The sequence below is a fragment of the Phyllobates terribilis genome, unplaced genomic scaffold (assembly GCF_046119375.1).
Source record: "Phyllobates terribilis strain yellow unplaced genomic scaffold, ASM4611937v1 Scaffold_8__6_contigs__length_399053987, whole genome shotgun sequence".
NCBI classification, from domain to species: Eukaryota; Metazoa; Chordata; class Amphibia; order Anura; family Dendrobatidae; genus Phyllobates; species Phyllobates terribilis.
Window position 1 is genome coordinate 344,179,248 of NW_027362768.1, and position 24,793 is coordinate 344,204,040.

Sequence of the window (24,793 nt, forward strand, 5' to 3'; positions counted from 1 at the left end):
CCCGAATCAGGCCGGCTGGGGGCAGAAGAAACCAGCAACCGGCCTGCACATCAGAGGACTCGGGGGTGAGACGCTGCACCAGGAGTCGCAGTAATGTGGCTCCTACTCCCCCCGGGATTGTGGAGACCCCCAGAAGCCGCAAGGCTTCCAGCATGGAGGAAAAGCCTGACAGCGGCGTGCAAGATGGCGCTCCTTCCGGAGGAAAGCTGAGTGCTCACGGAGGTGAGGCCGACCTCCCTGAGGGGGGGTGGGCGCTGCAGGGACCCCGGGAGTCTGTGTCCACCTATGCCTCCCGGGTCATGATCCACCTCCGTGAGTATGAAGATGCCAGTAAGCTCATCAGGAGGCTCCGGGAGGAGCTGCGCTGCACAAGCGCAAAAGCTGCAGGGGCCTCCAAACCAAGGAAGGCCAAGCTCCAGGCTGAAGTAAAGAGGCTGACCAGTGAGATTCACCTGCTGGAAATAAGGAAAGCCACCATCAGAGAGCAGAGTGGTCCATTCAAAGAAAAACTAATAAATGAAGACCGCTACAGAGAAATGGCTGATACCAGAGAGCAAAGGCAGATGGGGCTGCAGCCTGAGAGCCAGGTGGATGATGAGAGTGATGATGACCAGCAGGAAGCCCCACCTGGCAGCCTGCAAAGTCACCGGCAGGCCACGTGCAGCGAGCTCCCTGCAGGACAGGCGACAGTGACATCCGGTCGCAGTTCTGCCGGCTCTGGGGAGGACAGTGACAGCAGCGGCCAGGGAGGGGCGCTAATGGCGGAGATTAAGCTCCTGGAGTCCCCAGTGTGCCTCCAAAACTTCCATCTTGGTGACGATCTACCAGAAGAGGCACCTGGGGGCCACAAAAAGGCAAAGAAGACCAAGCCAAAGCTGAAGGAAGCGGTAAGCTATGTCTATGCCCCCCTCCCTGTATCCCCTGAGTCGGCGGCAGGCTCAGCTCGCTGTATAAGCCCCGTTGCCCTGCCCAGCCCGGGTTCTGCTGTGGATCCAGTGCAAAGGCGCGGGGAGATTACAGAGCGCGGTAGTGAGGCGCAGAGCTCCGTCTCTGCTTGTAGTAGCGGGGACGCAGCAGGAGGTGCATCAGCTGAGAGGCTGGACAGTGAGGGCGGCCCGGCGGTGGGCGTTCCATCAGGCCACGATGCTGTGGTGCGCTCCTCAGTGGGAGGGGGGAGCAGCCCGGTGTCGGGGGCAGCTCCGGTAGCCTCGGCGCCTCTGAATGCTGTTGCCGCTGATCACTTAGTTGAGAAGCGGCGGCAGTGTGAGGGGGCCGTTGGGGCTGAGTGTTCCGGTCCTCCCACGAAAGTGCTATTTTGTGTTGGCGTCGCTGGTCCGGAAGATCCTGATGCTAAAGATCAGCGGCGCCTAACTGCAGCTAGAGATCAGCGGCACATTATACCAAATGCCAAACAGCGGAAATTACCGACCGATGATGTGGAGGGCACACATAAGACTGGGGGTGAGGTCGCCTCCAGTTCTATGGAGGTGACTAAGCTCCTTGTGCCTGATGCGGAGGTCAAAAGGTCATCCACCATTGTTACTGGTCCAGCAGGAATGAATGTGGTGGTGGAGGTGAATGAGGATAATTCATTGTCTAGTGGTGTGGTTGCTGGTTTGGTGGAGGGTGAGATGGAGGTGGGTAATAGTGATACTGTTGGGGCTGATGTGGTCACTGGTCCGGTTGCCCCCCCGGGGGTGGCAACACCTGTCCAGAGTTATGCCAGTGTCACCTCCGGGGCAAATAGGGCATCTTCCTCGTCTCCGGGCTTTGGGGACGGCATGTTGCAACGGCGCCTTCTGGAGGCTCTAAAGAAGGGGGAGAGATCACTAATGGTAGAGGGTCGAGAGGTTGATCTATCCTTCTGGATAGAGAGGCATGGCCTCGGGGCCTTCCGAGAGCAAAAAGGGGGAGATACAGTGTGGTCCCTCCCAACAGCCGGGCCAGGCAGTGTGCGTAGGAATGTGGTCCGTCTTCGGTGGAGGGGCAGTGATGCATGTCCGCCAAGGTCTAAAGTTGTGGAGCTCCTGCTGAGGATGGGCTTCAAGGCGATTGACATCTACGCCTTGATACATCCCTATTCCACGCCTGAGTTTGATGTCAGCTTTGTTCGGCCGGAGGGGCTTGAGCTCTTCTGGGCGAATTATGAGTTGGCAAAAAATGAGCCCGGCTGGCGAGACTTTGCCGTTCAGGCAGTGTCTCGCCAAAACCAGATCAAGAAAGTGACCGTGATGACTCGTAACGAGTCGCTTTCTTGCTATGACATCATGACGTGGCTTGGTCGGTATGGAGAGGTGGTGGAGATGCCAAAGAAAAACCGCGACGAGTTTGGTATCTGGTCAGGGGCCTGGACGTTTATGGTAAAACTTAAGCGTTCAGGTGGTTCGGTTGCCCACATTCCATCGTCTGCCTTCCTGGGTAGGGATCGTATCCTGGTCTTCTACCAGGGGCAACCGAAGCTCTGTCACAGGTGCGGCGACCCCACACACTTCAGTGCAAACTGCACCGTGCAGAAATGCGCGTTGTGTGGGGGTGTCGACCTTCTTGCCGCCTCTTGTGTGGAGATTAGGTGCCACCTGTGTGGTGAGTTAGGCCACGCATTCAGCCGTTGTCCTCGCTCCTTTGCTAATGCAGTCGAGACCCCGGTGGGAGTAAGCCGTGAGGCCGATTCTGCTGGAGAGGGGACTAGCATGGGTGGGGGAGCTGAGGGGCCAGGGAAGAAAAGCAATAAAAAGACGCCTGCCCAGCTGAGGCGTCTAGACAAGCCCAGACTACCGGGGCAGCCCCTGTCCTGGATGCCAGTGTTGCTGCTGAGGCCCCGAGGGATGATGAGTTGGATGAGGAGGTCAGGAGGATCCACAGGGAGGAAACTGCCTCTGCTTCAGAATTCTCCCATTATGAAAGTATGGATGAGGATAATAAGCGGTGGCTAGAGCACAAGCGTAAGCTCGGCACCAAAAAGAAGAGAAAGAAGGGAGATAAAACATCTTCTCCCGCTCTGACCAAGGTACCTAAGGAAGGTAAAACCGACTCCCCTCTAGTTGGTCTTTCTAACCGGTTCCAAGCCCTTGATAATATCTCTTCCTCTGAGGAGGAGGCTGAGGGTGAGGTTCCGGCTTCAGCGGAGCTTACAGGGGGCGCCGAGTCTCCTTCTCCTGGGGATGCAATGTCCTTGGGGGGAGGGACTGGCCTAGAGTCCGGAGACGAGGACGAAAAAGAAGGAAAAATGTGGGAATGGACACCTCTGTGTCATTAAAGAGGGGGAAGGATTCCTCCTCTGAGGCAGAGGATAAGGGGAGTGGGAAGAAGAAAGCCATCTAACTCAATCACCAATGATGGCGGTACCCACTCCGTTGACGCTGGCGTCCATTAATGTCGCCAGCATTAAGTCAAATATGGCTAGATTTGCGGCCTTTGATTTTCTCAGCCGGGTTGAAGCTGACATTTTCTTTTTGCAAGAGACCAGGCTGCCAAATATGGCAGAGGTGTTTATAGCTAAGAGGGAGTGGAGACTCGGGCCCTCCTATTGGTCTCTTGCGGCCGAGCCGTATAGCGGAGTGGCGGTCCTTTTTACCGCACCAGTAGAATGCCGACGGGTTATTGAGCTAGAAATGGGGAGGTGCCTGATATTAGATGTCCTCATGAAGGGACAGGAGCTTCGGCTCATTAACATTTATGGTCCCCAATCTAAGTGGGACCGGAAGTGTCTCTTTATGAGGATCAAGCCCTACCTTTTTACGAGTCGGCAGGTCGTCTTTGGAGGGGACTTCAACACTGTCACGAGGCCCCGGGATAGAGGAGGTTCCAGAGACAAGCTGACTTATGATAGCGTCGCCCTTAATAGTATAGCTAGTGAGGCTCGCCTGGTGGATGTCCACATCCGGCACACCCCAGGCCACGAGGGGTTCACCTATCATAGAGGTAACTGTAGGTCCAGGATAGACAGGTTTTATTTAAAGGAGGAAGCCGTCTCTTCAGCAGTATCTGTTGTTGAGGTGGAGTTCTCCGATCACTGTTTGATTTTGTTTTCCCTGAATGTTACAGAGACTCCCCGGATGGGAAGAGGCTTTTGGAGGCTCAATTCGTCTCTCTTGGAAGAAGCAGAGATAAGACAGTCCTTTGAGGATTTTCTTCAGAGCCAGGTACCCTTACTGGATCTTTGTAGTAGTAAGTCAGAGTGGTGGGAGATGTTTAAGAAAAGGGTGGCGAGATTCTTCCGCCAGCTCTCGAGCCTCAGGAGCCTGGACAGGTACCGCCTGTATCAGGGCCTGAGGAGGAAACTCGAGCATCTTGTCTCAACTGGAGGTAGCCGCGAGGAGATCTCCAGAGTGAAATCTTTGCTAATGAGGTGTCAGTATGATAGACACGCATCTTTGGTTTTTGAGAGGGATTACGGGAAGTACCGCTCGCCCGACCCTTACAGAAACTGCAAGATGTCAGTGAATAGTAAAGTTGTTACAGGACTGGTTGACACTGCGGGGTCCCTGAAAAGATCCAGATCAGGGATCCTGGAGGTCGTCAGATCCTTCTACTCGCACCTCTTGGGGAAGAGGGATCTGGATTGGGATGAGATGTCGGCTTTTCTGGCTGAAGCCGTCCCCGAACCAGGGGTAGACCCCTCTCTTGGTGTTTTGACAGAGATGATCAGGGAAGAGGAAGTTAAGTTGGCGATTGAAGGGCTTGCCCTAAAGAAATCTCCCGGTCCAGATGGCTTAACATCTGAATTCTATAAGACCTTTAAGGACGCCTTGGTTCCCCTCTTGACTGAGGTATTCAATGAGTGTCTTTCCTCAGGCACTCTGCCAAAGTCAATGAGGAGGTCTGCCCTGATCATCTTGTCAAAGGGTAAGGACCCATCTTGCATTGAGAATTGGCGTCCCTTAGCGCTTCTCAATGCAGACAGGAAGGTTTTGGCAAAGGTGCTGTTTAATCGGCTAGTGAAATTTGCACCCCAGCTCCTTTCGGGGGCCCAGCATTGCTCTGTTCCGGGCCGCAGTACAATTAGTGCTGTACTCTGTGTCCGAGAGGCGGTGGAGCAGGGTAGGGCTGGTCACTGGAAGGGGTACATGCTGTCATTGGACCAGGCAAAAGCGTTTGATCGGGTTAATCATGAGTACCTCTGGTCTGTCCTTCTGAGATATGGCCTGCCGGGGGGCTTTGTTGATTGGCTTAAGACCTTGTACGCTGGGGCAGAGAGTTTCCCGCTTGTGAACGGTTGGATTGGCAGCTCTTTTGAGGTTGGGTGTGGTGTTCGCCAGGGTTGTCCCTTGAGCCCGCTACTGTACGTGTTTGCGATTGACCCACTTCTTAGGAGGGTGGAGCGTGGACCGTTGGCTGGGATCGGGATGGACCGGGCAGCACCGGAAGCCACTCTGAGAGTGGTGGCGTATGCCGATGACGTCACCGTTTTTGTTTCCTCTGATGGGGAGGCAGAATGGCTGATGTCAGAGGTAAATCGCTACTCGGAGGCATCCGGGTCTAAGATCAACCGGGATAAGTGTGAGAGTCTCTGGCTGGGAGGAGGAGATCCTGGTTTTGATCTCCCGGACACCCTTCCAGAACCCAAAGTCTCTGCAAAAGTTCTTGGCATCGAATTTGGCCAGGGGGATTACCCCAAACAAAATTGGGACAGCAGGCTAGAGATCGCCACTCAGAAGGTGAACCAATGGAAGGGTTGGTCTTTGACCCTAAGGGAAAGGGTAAACCTGATCAAAACTTACCTGCTCCCTTTGCTGATCTATCTGGGCAGTGTGTGCATCTTGCCAGAGCCTCTCTGGACTCGGGTCTACAGTTTGTTCTTCCAACTGTTATGGGGGAATAGACTGAACCTGGTCAAGAGGGAGGTTACTTACCGTACGAGGAGACTAGGAGGGTTGGGTATGGTCAACCCTGTGGTATTCCTTGTGAATACCTTCATTAAGATCAATATTGCAAACCTCTGGAAAGAGAGGGCTCCTCCGTGGGTATTCTCCTGTAAGGGATGGTTTCAGCCTTTCTTCCAGGAATGGGAGACAGGAGGGCAAGTGAAGGATCTCCGCATGGACATCTCCCGGCTTACGCTACCGTGGTTCTGAAGGTAATTCGCCGGTGGGGTCTGGGAATGTGGGAGGTCAGGACTCTGCCAAGGAAGCTCCTTGACAAAAGGGTTCTGTTGACCCATTTTCAGAGGCCTCTGGCGCTCAGGGATTGCCCAAGTCGGGATCTTGGGGTGGGTCTGCATCTTTTGAATTCTATCAGGATCCCCTCGAAGGTTTGGGACTTGGCTTGGCGCTGCTTCCATGGGAAACTGTGTGTGAGGGACAATCTGAAGTGTAGGAGCTCTGAGGACAGGAACTGTCCTCGGGAGCATTGTGGTACCATGCTTGAAAGCATGGACCACTTCCTGCTTCGTTGTCCCTTTAACACAGAGGTGTACAACAGGGTGGGCACCTCTATTGGCTGGCCCCGGCTGGCCGGTCTCTCTTATGCGGCATGGGCCTATGGAGCATTCGGGGACCTGGGTGGTCGGGACCGCTGCACCTTATTTCTAGTTAGCGCAGTGGTTAGGTATCACACGTGGAATGCACGGTGCTTAGTATCAACGCAGCGGAAAATCCTCCCAGTGGACGATGTGTTTAGGACCATACTCGGTGACCTGGTGAAGGTGCGTTCTCTGGAGTATGAGAGACTGGGTACACGGAGGGCCGCTCTCCTCTGGAGGGGCTTTTCTTTTAGTGTGCCCTAGTCTGGTCATCTCCTCTCCTGGTGGTGGGCTGCTGCTGACACCATAGATTTTTGTTTTATTGATCAGTAGACAGTGATGTAGGGCTGCAGGCGCCGAACTTGGGCTTTGTCAGTTGTGGTTATTGTATTGTTTGTTATTGTATTGTTTGTTTCTGTATATATTGTATATATGGGTTTGGGTGTAGGTGTTAGGTTGGGTGGAGGGAAAAGGGGGGAGGTGGGTTCATCTTGTGGGACATTGGTTATTTGGGTGAAAAACTGGCACTGCCTGATCTGTCCTATGGACGTTGGACATGGACTGAGGCATGAGGCGCAGGACCAGCTCTCAGGTCAGTGCCGGGGAGGGACTGGTGGGCTTGAGTGTGGGGTGTTTTGTTTTGTCTTGTATATATTTGTATAGTTAGTATTTATATATTAGTTTGTATATAATTTGTCGGTTATTGTTTATTATATTATTATTTGTTTGGTAACCGGACCAGATGTCATGGTGTAGGTAGTTATTATTGTGTATATATGTATAATATGTGTGTGAGGAGAGAGGGAGCGGCTGGACCAGTTCATTACACTGTTTATTTTCTGGTTATTAATTTTGTTATGTTTTTCATTTTTATAATAAAAGATCTACAGGATGTAACTCAGGATCAGTACAGGATCAGTAATGTAATGTATGTACACAGTGACTGCACCAGCAGAATAGTGAGTGCAGCTCTGGAGTATAATACAGGATGTAACTCAGGATCAGTACAGGATCAGTAATATAATGTATGTACACAGTGACTGCACCAGCAGAATAGTGAGTGCAGCTCTGGAGTATAATACAGGAGGTAACTCAGGATCAGTACAGGATCAGTATTGTAATGTATGTACACAGTGACTCCACCAGCAGAATAATGAGTGCAGCTCTGGAGTATAATACAGGATGTAACTCAGGATCAGTACAGGATAATTAATGTAATGTATTTACACAGTGACTGCACCAGCAGAATAGTGAGTGCAGCTCTGGAGTATAATACAGGAGGTAACTCAGGATCAGTACAGGATCAGTAATGTAATGTATGTACACAGTGACTGCACCAGCAGAATAGTGAGTGCAGCTCTGGAGCATAATACAGGATGTAACTCAGGATCAGTACAGGATCAGTAATGTAATGTATGTACACAGCAGAATAGTGAGTGCAGCTCTGCAGTATAATACAGGATGTAACTCAGGATCAGTACAGGATCAGTAATGTAATGTATGTACACAGCAGAATAGTGAGTGCAGCTCTGGAGCATAATACAGGATGTAACTCAGGATCAGTACAGGATCAGTAATGTAATGTATGTACACAATGACTGCACCAGCAGAATAGTGAGTGCAGCTCTGGAGTATAATACAGGATGTAACTCAGGATCAGTAATGTAATGTATGTACACAGTGACTGCACCAGCAGAATAGTGAGTGCAGCTCTGGAGTATAATACAGGATGTAACTCAGGATCAGTACAGGATAAGTAATGTAATGTATGTACACAGCGACTGCACCAGCAGAATAGTGAGTGCAGCTCTGGAGTATAATACAGGAGGTAACTCGGGATCAGTACAGGATCAGTAATGTAATGTATGTACACAGTGACTGCACCAGCAGAATAGTGAGTGCAGCTCTGGAGTATAATACAGGATGTAACTCAGGATCAGTACAGGATCAGTAATGTAATGTATGTACACAGTGACTCCACCAGCAGAATAGTGAGTGCAGCTCTGGGGTATAATACAGGATGTAGCTCAGGATCAGTACAGGATCAGTAATGTAATGTATGTACACAGTGACTGCACCAGCAGAATAGTGAGTGCAGCTCTGGAGTATAATACAGGAGGTAACTCGGGATCAGTACAGGATCAGTAATTTAATATAGGTACACAGTGACTGCACCAGCAGAATAGTGAGTGCAGCTCTGGGGTATAATACAGGAGGTAACTCAGGGTCAGTACAAGATACTGAATTTTTTTATGTACTTTATTTCTATATGTAAGCAGTAAATTGATCCTGAGGTGAACATTCGGACTCAAAGGTAATAAAAATAAAAACATGGCTGCTTTTTTACAGAAACAGCGCCACTATTGTCCATAGGTTGTGTTTGATATTTCATTGCAGCTCTAATAATATAAATGGGACTGAGCTGTAATTCCAGATACAACCTGTGCAGAAAAGTGGCACTGTTTATGGATGAAAAAAAAACAGATATTTTTTCTCTAATCCTGGGTAATCCTATTAAATATTCCAGTCTGATATCGATCCTCTGTCAAATAGTAAGTTATTATCACTGGCTCCACGCGTCACTTCTGACTGGATGCCATTGGAAGAAATAGGAGCGGGCACCTGTTGTGAAAACACATCGTGCCCTCTCCTATGGGATTTACCCTGATATTGGACACTGGTGCAGTTAGAGGCACAGACCTTTCATGGGATTTTAGTGGGATTAGAATTATTATGCCTCGCAGGATAGGATAGAGCCATGAACTTTCAGACCTTGGCCGACATAAGCGATCGCAGGTTGTCTGCACTTCTGGGAACTAAATTTGTCTCATAAAATACCTGGGATAAGTTGGCCGTGGATCATTTTTATTAATGTACATATAAAAAAATGATGGAACCTAACTAGGTAGATAGGACAAGGGTTAAAATAATAAATTTTATTTTTATTTATTTATTTTTTTAAACATTATTGTCTTTTTATTATTTTATAAAAATGTTTAAAATAAAAATTGGACTTTACACTCAGGTTTCAGTTTGCAATGTCCATCCTCCTTTTAAAGGGGGTTTCCAGTTTTATCCCAATATAGCTAAATTATTATATAGTGAAGGGATCCATATGATCTGGCGCTGGCTTATTATCTTTTTTGATACTTTTTTCTAGAATAAAAATGGTTCTAATAGTCTTTTTATTTGTTCCAGTTTCATTATTTAATTTGCTCCTTTTTTAAGTTAAGTTTACTTGGTTTTGTCTTTTTTTTTTTCTTTGCCCTTATGGGAGCGGTTTGGTCATTCATCACTTGTGACTTTTTGAAATGTCCCAAAATTTTTGCGCAGTTCTCCTTAAATTCCCCAAAATCTGTACAATTTTTCTGAAAAATGGACATCTGAATGAGCCAGAATGCAAGACATTTGAAAGCCTACTCTAAAAAGGCGCAAAAAAAAAACAAAAGAGCCAAAAAAGCTTCTTTAAAATGTGATAAATTTGGTGGAAGACAAGACACAGAGTGAATTTCCAAAATAAATCTCCCCCACAGTCCGTCCGTATGCCGCAGATTTTTTCCATTTCAGACTTGTAGTGAAAAATTACGCTACTCACAAATGGGAGATTTTGGAGGATTATTTTTTAATGGATCTGCTCCAAAATCCTCTTCAAAACTGCTTAAAAAAACTTGTGAAACTTACTATTTATTTCAACTTTGCTGTTCATATGAGATTTTTTTTTTTTGAGCATTTATTTCCTGAAAAAGTCTTGAAAAATGCCCAATGAAAAAAAATATATATTGCATGTCAATTTTTAAGTGGATACTGCTCCAAACGAAGCCAAATTAAAAGGTTGCAAAATAATAATAGTAATAATAATAATAATAATCTTTATTTTTATATAGCGCTAACATATTCCGCAGCGCTTTACATACATTAGCAAAAAAAAAAAAATGCATTAGCAAAAAAAAAAAAAACTCTTCCAAAACTGAAGAAAAACTTCTGAAAAAGGAAACAGTTTTCTTTTGGAAAACTTGTGATTTTTGAAAGCCTGAAGAAACGTGTGAACATGGCCTAAGAAACACGTTAATTATTGAATCAGATTCCGCATGGATTACATCCTGGAAATCGCGTGGGAAGATGCATTTTATCTATTGTATTGTGAAGATCCGCAGCGTGCCATTGCAAATTTGCTGCAGAATAAGGCGCCATAGGTCATTTGTGGATGATCCAGTGGACTATAGCAATGATAAATGGAAGCTGCTTCATACACCAGATTGCTGCCAGTCTATGACGTCCATACGCCCTATAAAAGCAGACATGACTCCTCATATCGGAAGGTGGTAAAATTGGCATCTATTTGGGTTTTCCAAGTACTTCTGAGATCCGAGGAGACCTGTAAACATCAGTGATGAGGATTATGTACAGCAATATGTCAGGATTACAGGGAGACGGACGGCTCTTGTCAGTGACAGTCATGAATCCGGGATATAGTGATACCCAGACTGGAGCCACGGAGAGACGGTCAGGGAGCGACGTCGTACAGGAAACTGGAAATGGCAAAGTCTTTCATTATTCACAATGAAAAATAGGGTCAAATAAAAAAAAATAGATTTCCCCAAAAATCTATGGAACATTTGTTGCAGAAATATCTTCATTTTTTCCTATTTATGTGAATACAGAAATCCACGCACCTGCTGCAGAAGTGACCCCACTGAAATGTGTACTATGAAGAAGCCACGGACATTTGTGTCATCCTTATAAAATCATAAATCTGAGGTTTTATCATTGCATTATATACAGTGGATACGGTAAGTATTCAGACCCCTTTAAATTTTTCACTCTTTGTTTCATTGCAGCCATTTGGTAAATTCTAAAAAGTTAATTTTTTTCTCATTAGAGTACACTCTGCAACCCATCTTTACTGAAAAAAACAGAAATATAGAAATTTTTGCAAATTTATTAAAAAGAAAAACTGAAATATCACATGGTCATAAGTGTTCAGACCCTTTGCTCAGTATTGAGTAGAAGCCCCCTTTTGAGCTAGTACAGCCATGAGTCTTCTTGGGAATGATGCAACAAGTTTTCCACACCTGGATTTGGGGATCCTCTGCCATTCTTCCTTGCAGATCCTCTCCAGTTCCGTCAGGTTGGATGGTGAACGTTGGTGGACAGCCATTTTCAGGTCTCTCCAGAGATGCTCAATTGGGCTTAGGTCAGGGCTCTGGCTGGGCCAGTCAAGAATGATCACAGAGTTGTTCTGAAGCCACTCCTTTGTTATTTTAGCAGTGTGCTTAGGGTCATTGTCTTGTTGGAAGGTGAACCTTTGGCCAAGTCTGAGGTGCAGAGCACTCTGAAAGAGGTTTTCATCCAGGATATCTCTGTACTTGGCCGCATTCATGTTTCCTTCAATTACAACCAGTCGTCCTGTCCCTGCAGCTGAAAAACACCCCCATAACATGATGCTGCCACCACCATGTTTCACTGTTGGGATTGTATTGGGCAGGTGATGAGCATTGCCTGGTTTTCTCCACACATACCGCTTAGAATTATCACCAAAAAGTTCTATCTTCGTCTCATCAGACCAGAGAATCTTATTTCTCATAGTCTGGGAGTCCTTCATGTGTTTTTGAGCAAACTCTATGAGGGCTTTCATATGTCTTGCACTGAGGAGAGGTTTCCGTCGGGCCACCCTGCCATAAAGACTCGACTGGTGGAGGGCTGCAGTGATAGTTGACTTTGTGGAACTTTCTCCCATCTCCCTACTGCATCTCTGGAGCTCAGCCACAGTGATCTTGGGGTTCTTCTTGACCTCTCTCACCAAGGCTCTTCTCCCACGATTGCTCAGTTTGGCTGGACGGCCAGGTCTAGGAAGACTTCTGGTGGTCCCAAGCTTCTTTCATTTAAGGATTATGGAGGCCACTGTGCTCTTAGGAACCTTGAGTAAGCAGAAATTCTTTTGTAACTTTGGCCAGATCTATGCCTTGCCACAATTCTGTCTCTGAGCTCCTTGGGCAGTTCCTTTGAGCTCATGATTCTCATTTGGTCTGACATGCACTGTGAGCTGTGATGTCTTTTATATACAACCCCTGGCTAAAATTATGGAATCACCGGGCTCGGGGGATGTTCATTCAGTTGTTTAATGTTGTTGAAAAAAAGCAGATCACAGACATGGCACAAAACTAAAGTCATTTCAAATGGCAACTTTAGGGCTTTAAGAAACACTAAAAGAAATCAAGATTAAAAATGTGGTACTCAGTAAGGGTAATTTTTTTCAGACCAAGCAGAGGGAAAAAATTATGGAATCACTCAATTCTGAGGAAAAAATTATGGAATCATGAAAAACAAACAGACAAAAGAAAACTCCAATACATCACTAGTATTTTGTTGCACCACCTCTGGCTTTAATAACAGCTTGCAGTCTCTGAGGCATGGACTTAATGTGTGACAAACAGTACTCTTCAGTGGCGTACCGCCCATAGAGGCAGACCATGCGACTGCTATGGGGCCCCAGCGTTCAGGGGGTCCGGAGCCGGCTGTTCTGTCCATAGACACGCCCCTCTAGATCACTGCGCTGCGTGCACAGCAGAGAGGAGCTGAGAGCGGAGCGTGGTGATCATTGGAGCCTGGCTAATGGAGACAGAGGGAGCGTCCTGGAGGCCGGGGTGACACTCAGCTGACACTGCAGGTTAGCAGGGCAGCGCTGGGCTCTCTGTGTGAAATGACTCAGTCAGATGAGTTTCCACCTGCATGCTGATTGTTGGATGTGCGGGTGTTAAGGCCGGGGGAGGGGTCGTAAATAGAATTCTGCTAACTATTTACAGGTTTATGGGGAGGAGGGCTGTGATTGTGCACAAAGAGAGTCAGGAAGCCTCATTCACACTGAGCTAGCGCTACTGTCACACTTTCCTGTGTTGGTCACCAAAAGGCTTGAGGAGGAACTTCTGGGACCAGAGGGGATTACAGCTGAGCATTAATAAATTGTATAAATTACTGCTTTACACACTTTTATCTGCACGGCAGCTCATGCTCTCCTAGTCAGGACTTGTAAGGGTCTGTGGGGTCTTATACGGTGATGGGGACTACTGAAAGGGGGTCATCATATGATGTGGGGGGCTTGTGGCGACCATCATATTGTGGTGGGGACTACTGTGGGGGCCAATATTATTTATTTATTTTATTTTACTCACCGTATTTTTCAGATTATAAAACACACTTTTTCCCCCCAAATTTGGGAGGAAAAAGGGTGTGCGTCTTATAATGAAAAGTTATGGTTATTTGGGGGGCGGCGTCGGATAAGGGTCCCAAACACAGGAGGTTGCGGCAGTAGCAGGGCGATTCTTCGGCCCAGCCCTCAGAAGAAATGTCAGTGATTCAAGGTGGTGGTGGTGGTGGTGGCGGCGGGAGCTGGCCGAGTTCCCTAGAGATCTCGATCTGCGCATGCTCCGGCGGCCATTTTACAAAAGCACAGCGCAGGGCTATGTACATGATAGGGAACCTCGCCTCCGCTCACCGCTGACTTCTGAGGACAGGGCCGCAGCATCGCCTCGCTGAACTCGCCTAGCTCCCGCCGCCACCACCACCGCCTTGAATCACTGACATTTCTTATGAGGGCGGGGCCGCAGCATCACCCGTCTCCTGCCGCAGCCTCCTCTCCCGCCAGTCTCCGGTTTGTGTGAGCCTGGCTCCTATGATCCCCCCTCCACTACCACTGCCCCAGGTAAAAAGGATTATAAGGCGCACCATTTTATTTAAAAAAAAAATATATATATATTTTTTCCTATTTTGCACCCCAAAACTTGGGGTGCGTCTTATAATCCGCAAAATACGGTATATATTTATTTTACTCACTTATATAGCGCCATTAATTCCACAGCGCTTTACAGACATTATCGGCACTGTCCCCATTGGGGCTCACAATCTACATTCCCTATCAGTATGTCTTTGGAGTGTGGTAGGAAACCAGAGAACCCAGAGGGAACCCACACAAACACAGGGAGAACATACAAACTCCTTCCAGATGTTGTCCTTGGTGGGATTTGAACCCAGTACCCCAGAGCTGCAAGGCTGCAGTGCTAACCACTGAGCCACCGTGCTGCTTACTGTGTGGGGGAAATGTGCTGACCATCATACTGTGGGTACCTTCATCATATTGTTTGGAGGTCCTGTGGAGGACCTATGGGGACATCAAACTGTGTGAGCATCATCATACAATGTGGGTCTGTGGGGATCATCATACTTTGCGGGGACCTTCATACTGTGTGAGGGGGGGTTGCTGTGGGGTGTGTGTGTGTGTGTGGACCATCATACTGTGTTTGGGTGCTGTCAGAGCTATTATATTGTGTGGGTGGTTGTGTGGACATCATACTTTGCTGGGGGGACTATGGAGTCATCATACTGTGCATGTGGGGGTTACAGTAGGGGAATTTACTGTAGGGGTTATCATACAGTGTGTTGGATGCATTTTTGAGGGTATTTAAATCTATAGGGCGATAAAAGGGTTGAGAACACTAAAAGGCTTCAGTATGGGCACATTTACTATGTATATGCTACAAGACATGTCCATTTCCCTGTCTTCAAAAGTAGATAGCTATGTCCTTTTGTGACTGCGCCTATACACTGTGATTCCAGTTACGTTGCAATTTTTTTTACGAGGAAGGGGGGCCCAATTTGGACTTTTGCTATGGGGCCCCATGATTTCTTTGTACGCCCCTGGTACTCTTCATTATTGTTGAGCGAGTATGTTCTGTTAACCCTTTCACCAAGTATGCTCGGGCGAGCACCGAGTATTTACAGCTGCTCGGTGTTATGTTTAAATCACTCCCGTGCATGATTTGCGACTGTTTGACAGCTTTATTACATGTGAGGAATGCAAAAGAAACAATCATTCCTCACATGTATTAAAGCTGACAGTCGCAAATCATGCACACGGGAGTGATTTAAACATAATACCGAGCAGCTGTAACTACTCGGTGCTCACCCGAGCATATGTGAGGCCCTCCCTGAGAAATGGGGTTACTCGGAGCCGGGTCAGTGTAGGTGTCTCGGGGTTGCAGTCGTGGCCCGGACCCGGTCCGTGCCCAGGGCGGTCACATAAAAGATTTAATGGGCTTTCAGGGTTGAGTGGTATTTTCCGACTACGCCACCTACGGTTTCCGGTGATGGGCACCAGCGCCGCTTCAGTCCACTGAGGCCGGTGTTACGGGCAGCTGAGATGGAACGGCTCCCTGCAGGCGGAGCAGACCTCAGGGCAGTGTGATGAGGAATTGTGGGTGCAGTGCCGTGCAGGAAATAACAGGCTGAAGCGGGGTGTGAAGTCATCCAGGGTTTTTACTCACATTAAGATGGACTTTAGCCGCAAAGCTTCCCTCTGCTCCTCGCGGCGTACTGCGGCCACCGGGGAGAGGGTCCAGCACTTTCCAGGTAGATCAAGAGCAACTGTCGAGACCCCTCTGGTGTGTGTTCCTCTCCTTCGTGAATTCTCCCACTAAGTCTTCTCCTGACTGTTTGTGTGGTTAGAACTAGGTGTAAGGCCGGGTCCCACTGGATAAACGCAGGTAGAGAGGTACAGGTGGCGACTCCGCTCCGTCCGTATCCCTCCTGGGATCCACTAAGCCTCCGGGCTTTTCCGACTAAGACTTGAAATAACAAAGTCAGATATCGGCGGCCGGTCACCCCTCTTGCAGCAGGAGTCCCTCTGACTAGGTCAGAGTAAGAAATACAGGTGGCGTGTGCAGCTCCGTCCGTATCCCCCTGGGATCCTTTTGCCTGTGGAGCCTATCTCCTCTGCTCCCCTCCAGGCCTTCTTAGGTAGGGACCTTGACCGGGTAGAGACAGTGGTTAACTCTGACCCGCTCCTCGTCTCAAGGACAGAGAACGAGGACCGTGTATCTTCAATAGGCTGCAGGTTCTAGCAGAAGGCCACAATCAGCGATGAAGATCACAATCAAAGACCTTGAACCTAAGATGGCTGTAGATTAAATATGAATGAATAAGTGTAACCTAAATGTGTTCTCCACCCTCACCCACTACATGGTTCCCCCTATTTTTGGTTCCCCCCCATCTCCTATATCCCGGGCCGGGGCAGCACCCTGGTGCATTTAGGCCCCCTACAGGACAGGAGTGGTGTAATGTTGAATGGTGAAGTGGGGTCCTGAGAGATGCTCCATCCTTACCTGGAAGAGGACATACCACACCTCAACTGAGGTGCAGTACCCCTGTGGTGACTGAACCCCCAGGGGCGCCACACATACTTGGCGAAAGGGTTAACAGAACATACTCGCTCAATACTACTCTTCATCAATCTGGCTCCAACTTTCTCTGATTGCTGTTGCCAGCTCAGCTTTGCAGGTTGGAGCCTTGTCATAGACCATTTTCTTCAACTTCCACCAAAGATTTTCAATTGGATTGAGATCCGGACTATTTGCAGGCCATGACATTGACCTTATGTGTCTTCTTTCAAGGAATGTTTGCGCAGTTTTTTCTCCATGGCAGGATGCATTATCATCTTGAAAAATGATGTTATCATCCTCAAACATCCTTTCAATTGATGGGATAAGAAGACTGTCCAAAATATCAATGTAAACTTGGGCATTTATTGAAGATGTAATGACAGCCATCTCCCCAATGCCTTTACCTGACATGCAGCCTCATATCATCAATGACTGTGGAAATTTGCATGTTCTCTTCATGCAGTCATCTTTATAAATCTCATTGGAACGGCACCAAACAAAAGTTCCAGCATCATCACCTTGCCCAATGCAGATTCGCGATTCATCACTGAATATGACTTTCATCCAGTCATCCACAGTCTACGATTGCTTTTCCTTAGCCCATTGTAACCTTGTTTCTTTTTGTGTTTAGGTGTTAATGATGGCTTATGTTTAGCTTTTCTGTATGTAAATCCCATTTCCTTTAGGCGGTTTCTTACAGTTCGGTCACAGACATTGATTCCAGTTTCCTCCCACTCGTTCCTCATTTGTTTTGTTGTGCATTTCCTGTTTTGGAGACATATTGCTTTAAGTTTTCAGTCTTGACGCTTTGATGTCTTCCTTGGTCTACCAGTATGTTTGCCTTTAACAACCTTCCCATGTTTGTATTTGATCCAGATTTTAGACACAGCTGACTGTGAACAACCAACATCTTTTGCAACATTGCCTGATGATTTACCTTCTTTTAAGAGTTTGATAATCCTCTCCTTCGTTTCAATTAACAACTCTCGTGTTGGAGCCATGATTCATGTCAGTCCACTTGGTGCAACAGCTGTCCAAGGTGTGATCACTCATTTTCAGATGCAGACTAAAGAGCAGATCTAATTTGATGCAGGTGTTAGTTTTGGAAATGAAAATTTACAGGGTGATTCCATAATTTTTTTTCTTCAGAATTGAGTGATTCCATATTTTTTTTCCCTCTGCTTGGTTTGAAAAAAATTACCCTTACTGAGTACCACATTTTTAATCTTGATTTCTTTTAGTGTTTCTTAAAGCCCTAAAGTTGCCATTTGAAATGACTTTAGTTTTGTGCCATGTCTGTGATCTGCTTTTTTTCAACAACATTAAACAACTGAATGAATAGCCCGGTGATTCCATAACTTTTGCCAGGTTATGTAGACAGGTGTGTGCCTTTCCAAATCAAGTCCTATCAGTTTAATTAAACACAGCTGGACTCCAATGAAGGAGTAGAACCATCTCAAGGAGGATCACAAGGAAATGGACAGCATGTGACTTAAATATGAGTGTCTGAGCAAAGGGTCTGAATACTCATGACCATGTGATATTTCATTTTTTCTTTTTTAATAAATTTGCAAAAATTTCTTCATTTCAAAATGGGGTGCAGAGTGTACTTTAATGAGAAAAAAAATGAACTTTTTAGAATTTAGCAAATGGCTGCAATGAAACAAAGAAAAAATGTAAAGGGGTCTGAATATTTTCCGTACCCACTGTATACTGATGACCCCCCTGTGTGAGCGCTTTTAGCTACTATATGAGGAATCTGGAATGTGTGAATGTGTCCCATCCTCACGATGCATATAGCGTATTGTACATGTGATAATCTAACACTAGGTGGCAGTGTTTCATCACCCATACAGTAGTAGATTTTTACCATAGGCTGCATGCAGAGGCGTTGGCTGCTTGTGTGACTTCAGGTCACAGGTCTGCACACTTTTGTATGAATATACAGATGAAATACTAATGCAAAAAGTTCTTGTTTTTTTTTTGTCATTTCACCCATTTTTTGTGTTTCTGCATTGTAATCTGAGCGTTTCTTTTTGCTGCAACTCTCTTAAAATGTGAATAAATAAAATCTATACAAATACACATGTGATCTATGAACTGAAAACAAGAAAAAAGTAAACTAAGAAAAAAAATTCAACCCAGAGTAAGTTTTCACCTGCTGGATTTTGCGCAGCAGAAAAAAAACTAAACAGAGAATCCACAGCAATATTTATTGCTGAAATTTTCATATTTGGTGCAGATATTGAAAAATTGCATACTTTGTGCAGATATTTCTGCAGAAAAATACGCACATGTTATATGCAGATTTTATTGTGGGTTTGGTGCAGATTTTACCCTTTCCATCGCCAATGCAAAATTTTGCACCAAATACGCAACATGTGAACTTTTCCTATAGGTGCTGAAACACCATGCAATGTGTAGCGGCCATTATTGGTATTTCAAGTGAATGGTCATGCTTGCAGTACCAATCATGACCACTACACAATGTAGGGCGCTATGCTACTTCCTGCAGCATCTCCAATCAGCTGATCGGTGGGTGCGCTGGGAGTTGTGCCCCCATTAATCTTATATTGTGGTGATTTGCTAAAATTCTGCTAAAGTCTATGCAGAATTATCAGATTATGAAACATTCTAGATTATTACATACCAGATTACCAAATATATACTGCACTGCTATAATGGAGTATTCATATGTATAGTGGGGCTGATTCTTCCAGGATGATTACATCCATGTATTTTCCTACAGCTCGATTCATTATTGCATTGCACTTTTTTTTTTTTCCCGTTTTTCGTTTGCTCCTTTTATAAAGTCTATTTTATATGTGATTGCCCGTGTTTTTTTTTTTTTTTAAACACAAAAATAAAATTAAAAAAGGCAAAATTAAAAGAGCATTTCTTGATTTGCACAAATTTCAAGAACTTGGTGCAAAAATATTAGCGAATGCCACAAGTCAAAAAATTTAAAGTCACTTTAAAAAACAAACTTGCGAATGATGAATCGAGCCACAAGTTTCCAACAATTTTTGCCTTGTTTAAAGGCCACCAATGCCCTGTCCAACCTGGGATCCCCATCCTCCCACTTTTTGCCCATGAGGATATCTGGGAAATCCGGGACAGTTGGCACTTTCAGAAGGTGGAGAATGTGGGCAAGAGGTGTCTGATTTAACCCTCTGTCCACTATAGAGTAACACACAGACAATCATCATTTTTGTTCTTTTTTAATTACTGGACCCCATACAAAAATAGGCTCCAAAAGTTTAAATGCCCAAAAAAAAAATAAAAAGGGAACAATTTCCAGAGAAGGTGCCGTACAAAACAAATAAATAGGATTTTCTCATTTCATTTCCATACCCAGATATTCCAAACGACTTAGGACCAGCTCGAATCTCCAATCTTTACACACAATAGTTAACGAACACAATCAACCTCACACACATCAGAGGTTGTGGGATGGATCTGCAAGCCTGTCTGGCAGCAAACTGCTTAATCCCTTGGAATATGGCCGGAGGGGACGGCAGTGCATGGGGGTGAGCGCGGCCACCTGTTCGAGCATGCCTTACCCTGCTTTTTGTCAGTCTAAGGTTATGATGACTTTTGCAAAAAAAAAAAAAAAATACTGAAAAAAAAACACATTTGTTCTCGGATTCAGGTTTCTGGAAAAACCAGCAGCCCTTGCAAACACATAAAGCCCCAGAAATCTGTAGAGAAGGGGCTGATAGCACCATAAGGGCAGGGGCTTCCCATAGGCACAACCGGCAGCTGCTGTCCTTGGTTTACAGGCAGGAATGGCTCCTATATCAGAGCTGATGGAATCGGCCCCAAACGCGTCGGTCCATTTGATTTCAAGCCGCAGCTTGCAGTTCTTCTACGCTATTATCTGGGCTCTGCTGCATCACATTGATCCGTGTTCCTAATCTGATAAATGTGGATTATTTGCATAGAAAAAAAAAAGTTCTGAAGGTCCAAATTTATGGACCTGGGAGGATGGAAGGTGTCGTAAGGGACTCAGGACTCAATCCTGTAGGACACTTGTTCATGGGCTCCGTCTAGTATTGTAGCTCAGCTCTGCTGAAATTGGTCTCACCTGTAATACCAGACACAACCTGTGGATAATAGTGGCGCTGTTTCTGGAAAAAGGGCAGAACTTTTTCTTCTTTGTTTAATCCCAGACATCTCTTAAATTATATGGACACATTTTTTTTAATGAAATGCATGCATTTTGGGCTAAATTTATGTTCACAGCTTTCTGATTTTTTTGCTCCAAAATCCTCTTCAAAAACTTTTCCTATTCATTTCTATGGGAAATCCACTTTGTTGTTTAATTAGTTTTTTTCATCAGCTTATTCTTTTTTCTTCAAGTGATTTTAAAGACAAAATGATGGAGAAAAAAGAAAATACAGGTCAATTAGAAGTGGATCCAGAAGGAATCTGCTCCAAACTAGGCGCTGTCCAATCGAAAGGCTGCATAGCCTTAAAAAGGTATGATGTGGACAAGGAGGCTTTTGATCAGTTTTTGCTCCAAAAAACTCAGGAGTCTTGAGGTTTGGAGACTTTCCGTTCAGTTCCTGCACCAAAAGCTCAACAGTCACCATGTGCACAGTCTGAGGATTAGCAAAAAAAATACTCCCAAAAGTAGAGCATTTCCTTGAAAGAGTTTCCTCTTGAAAAACACATTGCTTTGAAAAAAACGTAGTGTGAACATAGCCTAATTTTTGCTATTGGGGGTTCAGTAAAAGTTTGGCTTTTTACAGGTTGTTTCCCGGCATTTTTTGGCTGCTAAGAATCTGTCAGCGTTCTCGTTGTGACAGCAACTTTTTTAACTCTTATCAGTCTTTTTAAAAGGATAAATCAGTCGAGAGGAGTTAAAAAAAAAAAAAAAAAAAAAAAATGCGCTCGCTGACCGATTCTCAGTTAGCTAATTCTACAGCTCATAATGTACAGGGAAATAAAGAGACTGTAAAAGCCAAATGGTGCAAATTTTTAATGACACCCAGTTGTAAAAAGTATTTTTGTGCCCAAAATATATGCATTTAAGTAAAAATGTATATATAGTATATAATTTTCACACATATATATATATATATATATATATATATATATATATAATATTATATATAATTTTGTGTCCATATCCTTTATGCTCTGCTCTTATTCCAGAAACAGCGCCACTATTCTCCACAGGTTGTGTCTAGTATTACAATTCTGCCCCATTCTCTTCCAGACTACCCGTAGGCAGGTGTGGGGTTATTTCTGGTTATTTCCAGCTTTTTAGCTGATCCATGATCATTCCAATAAAATAGTGCCACATACTTGTTAAATATAAGTTGTAGTTTAATCCATAGAAAACTAATAATAATAATGATTCATCCTCCATTCTGCACAAGACCCGGCTGATTTCGGGTCCCGGACACACTTGCACATCTTCCGCCCGTACCTTCCACACAAGAAACTTCCTGTTCCACAATTGATCCATTGCAAATAATAATAATAAAAAAACAATATAAGTGACACCTGACCAGCAGATTATAACCATTCCTTATAGATAGATTAAAAAAAAAAAAAAAAACTTTTAGTGATCATTTCTAAAAAACAAGCTGTACCATAAGAAAAAAGTCATTCATCGAGCTCCCTTAAGCAAAGTAGCAGGAGAATATATATTAAAAAACAAAAAAAAAAAACTACCGATAAAAAGTAGCCAAGAAAACCTATATACACATCTCTCCATATATACAGATTTTTTTTTTTGTTTTTCTTTTGAGGGGGGGTTTTTGGAAGCATTGGATTTCATTAGAGAAAAATGGTGATTTAAAGAGACATCGCCTTTCTTTCTTGTTATGATCCTTCATATGAATGGCCCAATACTGACTGCAGAGTGTTAATTCCATCCTTATGTTTTTTTCCTTTCCGCCTCTAGTTGTCTTCACAGTTGCTCTTGTCCAGTTTCCAAATAAAATAAAATGTTGTTTTTTTTATAAAACCAAGTGCTTGTGATAAGCCGGTAGATTGTGCCTCGTCACCCAGTAGAACGCCGACCAATTTTCTGCCGTTTGCAGGTGCCGATGCTGCATCCGATGAGACTTTGGCGGGTTTTGCAATATTGGTGGTCTCACTGCAAGGCACATGAGGTGATAAGTGAAAAACGGGATAAAGTTTGGAAAGTCTTGTCACTTTATACTAAGGTGCCTGGCTTGGAGTCTTCATGCCATAAGAGGTCTTGATCGTTGGGAAGAGGGTCGTCGCTTAGTGGGGCGATGTCGGGGTCATCCATTTGGGGAGCATAGGTTAGGAAAGTCCTATGGATAAAAACAGAAATAAAAAAAAGTTAAAGTTAGAGGGTCCGGATTAATGGGAGTTTGGTCCTTGTGCACAATGGATTGACCAATGGTGCCAAATGGCACGTGGCCCTATCCGCAAGCCCAAAAATTACCAATTCATCTGGACACATACTAGTGCTGGCCATTCACATTAGATACTCGGATTGTTCAGCCATCTCTCCCGACTCCCCTGATAACACAGGAACGCTCAGCCGAGCCAAACTTTCCTAGGAGACAGCCGCCATCGTAGGACGCTGCTCATCTTTCTGATCAAAAGGATCGACTGCTCAACTCCAATCCTAATCTGCTGGAGGACAATCAGAAGGCCCCCCACGCACATTAGATGATCAGACGAAATTGGTATCTTATCTAATGTGCATGGGGGACCACGTGGCCAAATTTACACGTCCGTGTTTGTAACACATATGGATGCCACACGGATGCTGTCTTTGTGCAGTCGCTTTCTTTTAGTCTAGATGCATATATAACCTCAAGCTTTTTGGTGGACAGTCCGTATGGAAATAAGGAGGATGTATGAAAAAAAACAATATTTATCTGCAGTACGCTCCTGACACTTATGGGAATTTTCCCCCACTATGCGTGGAAGGAGCTTTGAAAGCCTCAGTCACTTGTTCTGTCCTGTAAAATGCTGCAAACTTCCCACCCCAAATCCACCATGTCATTGCAGCTTATGTAGGACTGGAGGACTATTAGCTCATTAGACCCCATTTCTGTTAGGAAAGGAGAAGAGGCCTGGTGAGACATTTTCCTCCTTTAAAGGCCCCCCCATCCAAACATTAGACATTGGTGAACCCCCTGATATAGGTGGGATTGGACGACCTTCTAATGTGTATGGGGGGGGGGGGGGACTCAACTGTTGGAGTTAAGGATCCGCCATGTCCGATTTCTGAACGTTTTGTTCTCCCTGGCATAAGCCTCTGGCAGAGGAGTCTGGCAGCGGCTCTCTTATAGACAACACAGTAGCACTCGGCAGTGATGGGGCAGTCGGGAGAGATGGCTGTCTGCTAATAAGGAGTTGACGGGGGATAATTTGTGGGTTGTATTTACTGACGGTGACGTTGCAGAATATGGTAGTGGACACTCAAGGAGGCAACGTCTCGGCCCATACTCGTAGTCACTATGTCAGTGCAAGTTAATAGGGTCACCATCATGGAATGAGAAGCACGCTCGCTTGTAATGGGCTTTTTCCCCATGTCTCCTAAACAAATTGTTGACCTTACACCCAAAATACCAAAGAATAACATCGAGCGACTGACGGAGAGGACTCTTTTCAACACGTTCTGGGTCTGCGGAAGTAGAGAATGTATACGCAGCGGCTAAACCGGTCGGACCGCAATCCGGGGCTCACCTGCTTGGCAGAGGCGTGCTGCTGTAAGCCGTGGAGTAGCCAGTGTATGACGAGTGAGGTACGGGGTTCGGATAGGCCGATGTGCCCGTGTGTGCCCACCGACTCCCAGCTGTGCTTGTGGAAGACACTGGGATAAAAGAAAAAAAAAAAAAACATCCCAAAAATTAATATTACAGGGTTTTTCTGTGACCAACTTTAAAAAACAAAACCCCAACTCCTTCAAGAAATGTCTAGGAGATGTCCCAATAAACCAAAGAATGAGGGTACATATGTCCTTCCTCACGTTCTGGAAACAATTCTGCCTCCTCCAATCAGCTACAATGTTAATGCTCACTATTGCTACAGCACCCCTAAAGGAAAACTGAGGTATAACACGCAGTCCATAAAGCTTAGCCCACCAGCCCAAGATCATGTCTTTAACTACCCCAATAGATAA

At 45.5% G+C, this 24,793-nt stretch overlaps 1 protein-coding gene across 4 annotated transcripts in view; it reads right to left on the reverse strand.

Annotated features, from left to right (window-relative positions):
* Positions 1-20,266: 20,266 nt before the first annotated feature.
* FRMD4B (FERM domain containing 4B) overlaps positions 20,267-24,793 on the reverse strand; it is a 257,085-nt gene continuing 252,558 nt past the window's right edge. For 3 of the 4 annotated variants that reach the window (XM_073644727.1, XM_073644726.1, XM_073644728.1), the window contains exons 22-23: positions 24,358-24,484; positions 20,267-22,967 (exon numbers count right to left, since the gene is read on the reverse strand). In XM_073644727.1, the coding sequence (XP_073500828.1) occupies positions 22,844-22,967; positions 24,358-24,484 (251 nt within the window). In that variant the 3' untranslated portion in view covers positions 20,267-22,843. The remainder of the gene's footprint in view (positions 22,968-24,357; positions 24,485-24,793) is intronic. The other variant, XM_073644729.1, reaches the window with a different exon arrangement.